This window comes from Myotis brandtii, unplaced genomic scaffold (genome assembly GCF_000412655.1).
Source record: "Myotis brandtii unplaced genomic scaffold, ASM41265v1 scaffold3290, whole genome shotgun sequence".
In the NCBI taxonomy this organism is placed as follows: domain Eukaryota; kingdom Metazoa; phylum Chordata; class Mammalia; order Chiroptera; family Vespertilionidae; genus Myotis; species Myotis brandtii.
In genome coordinates this window covers 38,230-42,774 of record NW_005362677.1, presented here as the reverse complement: position 1 = coordinate 42,774, position 4,545 = coordinate 38,230, and the positions used below count along the sequence as shown (strand labels likewise).

The 4,545-nt window shown below is 60.0% G+C and overlaps 1 protein-coding gene across 1 annotated transcript in view; it reads right to left on the bottom strand.

Annotated features, from left to right (window-relative positions):
• Positions 1-983: 983 nt before the first annotated feature.
• The window catches only part of LOC102251516 (interferon-induced transmembrane protein 2), a 22,960-nt gene continuing 19,398 nt past the window's right edge, over positions 984-4,545 (bottom strand). Inside the window, exon 2 of the mRNA XM_005871114.2 lies at positions 984-1,304. Coding sequence (XP_005871176.1) covers positions 1,137-1,304 — 168 coding nt within the window. The 3' untranslated portion in view covers positions 984-1,136. The remainder of the gene's footprint in view (positions 1,305-4,545) is intronic.

The window sequence follows — 4,545 nt, the reverse complement described above, 5'->3', positions numbered from 1 at the left end:
AACAGAGGCAGGCTTAGGGTTTTTTAGAATTGGGGTCCACGGAAAAGCGCGGGGCTGCAGCCTGGGAGAAGGCACACTTCCATCACCCCAGGAAGCAGGTGCAGCGACATCTCCACAAGACAAGGAAGCAGCAGCAGGGGCATTTGCATGGGACGAGGACACTGGAAGTGGCCAGGAGAGGTCTCTATTTACAAAATGAAGAAGGAAGGGAGCCTAGAGGGAAGGAGGAGGGAGAACCTCAGGTGTCGAAGGGGAATGTGGACCGATCAGGGGGGATATGAGGGCACAGGAACTGCAGCCTTTACAAACCATAGAGAACAGGGACTCCGTGGGACCCGTTCCCCCTCCCTACTTGGAAGTTCATTCTGTGGGACTCTTACCCCTCCTTACGTGGGAGTTTGCCAATAAATCTTCATCTTTGCTAGACCACTTTCTGTCCGTGGATTAATTCTTCGATTCCAGCGGACAAAGGATCCGGGTTCCAGTCCCAAAATTCGGTATCAGTGGGAGGATTGGTCCTTCCTCTCAGGGTTTCTGTCCATTGGGACTGAGCCCTCTGTCCCTCCCAGGCCACTGGCTGCCCCTAACCCTCCCCCTGCAGAGGAGCCAGGACAGAGCTGGTGGGCTGGAGGGCCGCCCAGGAGGGGCCGGGGGCCTGGGCTGCACCCCTGCACCCCACGTGCAGACACCGTGACCTCCAGAGGACCCGCCGGCCGCCCTCACCCAGCACCGCTGCTCCCAGCTGCTCAGAGTCAGACAGGCTTTCCTCAGGCCAAGGGTGAGCTGGCCCAGTGCCCCTTGGGTCAGGGTGAGACACTGGGAAGGAGGGACCCCCCTCCTAGGCCCCTGGTGCAGCCGCTGCTCCCAGCTGGAGGCCAGCAACCAGGACCATCTGAGAAAGTGCCAGGACCCCTCAGAGCAGCAAGGGGGGCTGTACAGGGGCAGGCGGGGCGGGCAGTGCCCCTGCCCAGGAAAGGCCAGCATTGTCACGCACAGGTGCACTTTATTGAGCTCAGCTGCAGACAGGTGTGTGTACAGGTGCAGGGGAAAGGGGTGAGCGCCCGGGCAGGGCCAGCAGGGGGTGGGGAGGACTCGGCCACCTGCCATGGCGGCGACTAGAAGCCTCTGCCGTTCTGCTAGGCTCCTATCCTTACATAGAAGAGTCCTGGGTACGAAACCACAAGAACAATGAGTCCGATGGTCATAACGATGCCCAAGACCAGGGCCGCGATGTTCAGGCTCTTGGCGGTGGACCCATGGTCCTGGGCCCCCATCATGTCTCCCACCATCTTCCGGTCCCTAGACTGGGGGAGAAGAGATGGTGAGGGGTCTGGACGGGCCCTGGGGACAGCCGGGTGCTGTGACTCAGGGCCGGCTCCTGCCCAGACCAGCCTCCACCTGCCCTCAGCCAGGCCAGCGACCCCCTCCCTGTTCCCTGGAGCCTGAGCAGGACAGGCCAGGGGGGCCTCCCTCACAGCCTCTCAGCCTCTCCAGGGCCTCAGGGCTCCTCTCCCCCTGCCCTGGCCCCTTTTCTGCCCCCTCCCCCGCAGGGCTCAGCATCTCTGAGGACTTTGCCTTTTTCTGGACCAGATTTGAGGCCTGAGGGGCAGGCGTGGAGGACGGAGCCCTGTGGTTGGGACAGAAAGGAGAGCTCCAGGGGGTGAAGACAGGTGGCGCCCGTCCGCAGGCCCCTCCACACAGCCCCACGCGGACGCTCACTGGGTGAGCCACCGCCTGACCCCCAGCACCTCCGCACAGAGAGCGCTCACGAGGGCTCCCCAATCCCAAGGCCGTCTGGGCAGCACACCTGTGGGGGCACACACACTTTCCGGGGAAGCCCACCCCCCCGCGCAGGTGGGTCCCAGGTGAAGAAGGTGATGCTTCCCGAGGCAGAGACCTGAGCCGTGTGGCTGCAGCTGCTGGGACGGTGCAGGCCCCGCCCTCCCTCCCTGGGGCAACTCTGATTTCTCAGAAGCATCCGTTTCCGGGTGTTTTGTAAATTCGTGATTTGACTCGTTCCTAGGAGATCACGTAACGCTAGAGCCCCGGGAGGTAGGCTGTGGTCCGCGGGGGAGGGCTGCCCACCCTGGCCCTCAAGTCAGGACTTGTCTTGGCCTCTCAGGGAGGCTGTGCTGGGCCCTGGGGACGTTTCCCCGCCCCCCACCCCCAGGCAGGGCCCCACCTGTCATCACCCGGACCCCACACTCCAGCCCCGGAGGAAGCTCTGTGCTGATCCACTTCTTGTTTCTTGGTTGAGCCTTCCTCTCACTGCCCCTGAGTCTGAAGGCGCCCACCCGATCATGGGGGCCAGTGTATGTGGGATCCCCTGCCCGCATTTTCTCCAGACCCCGTGGCCATGTCCCCACTGGCCCTCGCTCTCCTGCTCATTGAGAGACGGAACACCCCCACCCCCCCCACCCCCGCAGGGTGCAAGCTGAAGCCTCATGGGGACAAGGGCGGGCCCACATGGAGCCTCCAGTTTTCAAAAACCAACAGCTGAGCGCTGGCCGGTGTGACTCTGTGGTTAGTGTTGGTCCATGCACTGAAGGGTTGTGGGTTTGATTCCCTCTGTCAAGGGCATGTACCTGGGTCTCAGGTTCGATCCCTGGTCCTACAAGCTCAGGGGAGGCCTGGGGGAGGAAGGGGATCACACCATAAGCTATGAGACCACAGTAAGGCACCATTCAGTTATGAAAAATGAGACCAGAGGCAAAATAATTCTTGACCTCAGGGAAATTCCATTTAGTGTTTGCGGATGAAAGGACCACATGCTAACCTGACAAGCTCAGGGAAGGCCTGCATGGTGGGCTTGCAAACTCAGAGGCCTAAAGTAACCACAAAGGTTAGTCTGAAATTAAGACTTTCTAACTAAAAGCACTTTAAGGCAGGTAGTCAAATCCTAGGCTAGAATCTTCCCAGACAAAAAGTCAGTCTTTACCTTCACCAGCGGTTCTCAACCTGTGGGTCGCGACCCCTTTGGCGGTGGAACGACCCTTTCACAGGGGTCGCCTAAGACCATCCTGCATATCAGATATTTACATGACGATTCATAACAGCAGCAACATGACAGTTATGAAGCGGCAACGGAAATAATTTTATGGTTGGGTCACAACGTGAGGAGCTGTATTTAAAGGGCCAGAAGGTTGAGAACCACTGGCTTCACGGAGCCTGTCTGTCTTTTGCATCCAGGGTGATATTCCTTCGGGGTGTCGGGGTAACGCCCCCTTTCCCAGGCCCCACGGGGCACAGCCACACCCCAGGGCAGACCTTAAATCCGCGTTGTTACCGTGTACCTTGTGGACGTGTGCTGTCCTGTACCCACCTTTGTGTACAATGTGTCTCCCGCCTCCCTGACCCATCTCAGTGGAGTTCTGGAGCCCAGCTACCTCTCCTCTCGCGACGGCAGTTTGTAAACAGGCGCAGACCCTCCTTTCTCCAGAGCATCACCCCGTCCTCACCCCAATCCTCACCCCAATCCTCACCCCAGTCCTCACCCCAATCCTCACCCCAATCCTCACCCCAGTCCTCACCCCAGTCCTCACCCCAGTCCCGGACATTTTGCTTCCCGCCAATTGTCGGCAGTTTGGCTCAAATAAACTCACAGGCGTTCTCTACAGGTTTGAATGTTTCCTACGTGAACACGGACATCGGCCGAGAGCTTCGCCCCACGCAGGTCCCGCTGGGGCCACAGGGTCTGCGATCCGTGCCCCAGGCGTCATGTGGGCTGGGCCGGAGCACACGGAGCGGAGATGCCAGGCGCCGGCTTCCTATCACGGCCGGAGGGAAGGGGAGGACCCACACTTAGCGATCCGCGGCCCCGTCCACACCCTGAGAAACGTCGGCTAAGTGCTCTCCCGGGCAGGAAGGCCAGGAAGCCACGGGAGCGGACGGTCCTGTCGGCCTGTCGCTGGCCTGTCCCTGGGGGCCACCTTCTCCAAACGAGGTCCAGGTGCCTCCGGACCTCGAGGTGGAGGAAGTCACATGCTGCCCTCGTTTCTGCCCTCGGGGACCGAGATCCTGCCCCGGGCACAGCACAAGCCGCTCGGGGCTGGCTTCAGCCCAGCGTGCTGCTGCTGGTGCCGTCCCTGTGCCCACGTGTGCAGACTGGTGCCGCCGGGAGAGGGGGTAGGATAAGTGGGTGAAGGGGAACCAAAGGTACAAACTTTCAGCTGTAAAACAACTGTCACAGGGCCGTCAAGCGCAGCTTGTGACTGTTATGCCCAGATTTCAGGATCCCCATGAGACCACACCAGGGAGCCAGCCATGTCCGATGCAAAAGCATAAGAGTCTTTTATTCAAGCCCGGGCTTGGCTCCCCTACCCTCCTTACTGACGCAGCAGCAAGTGGCAGAGAGAGAGCTAGCCCTGTGGGAAGAGGGGTTTTATAGGGGGTTGGAGTAAGGGGAGGAGAGAGGACTGTGGGCCCTGCCGATTGGCCAGGCGCAAGTCGGTGTCTTGTTACACAGGATGTGGTCATATCTATGGCGTTGCACTTCCCTTGATTATCATTGGTTAGTTTAAAGAAATCCTAGGTGTGGCTAGCAGA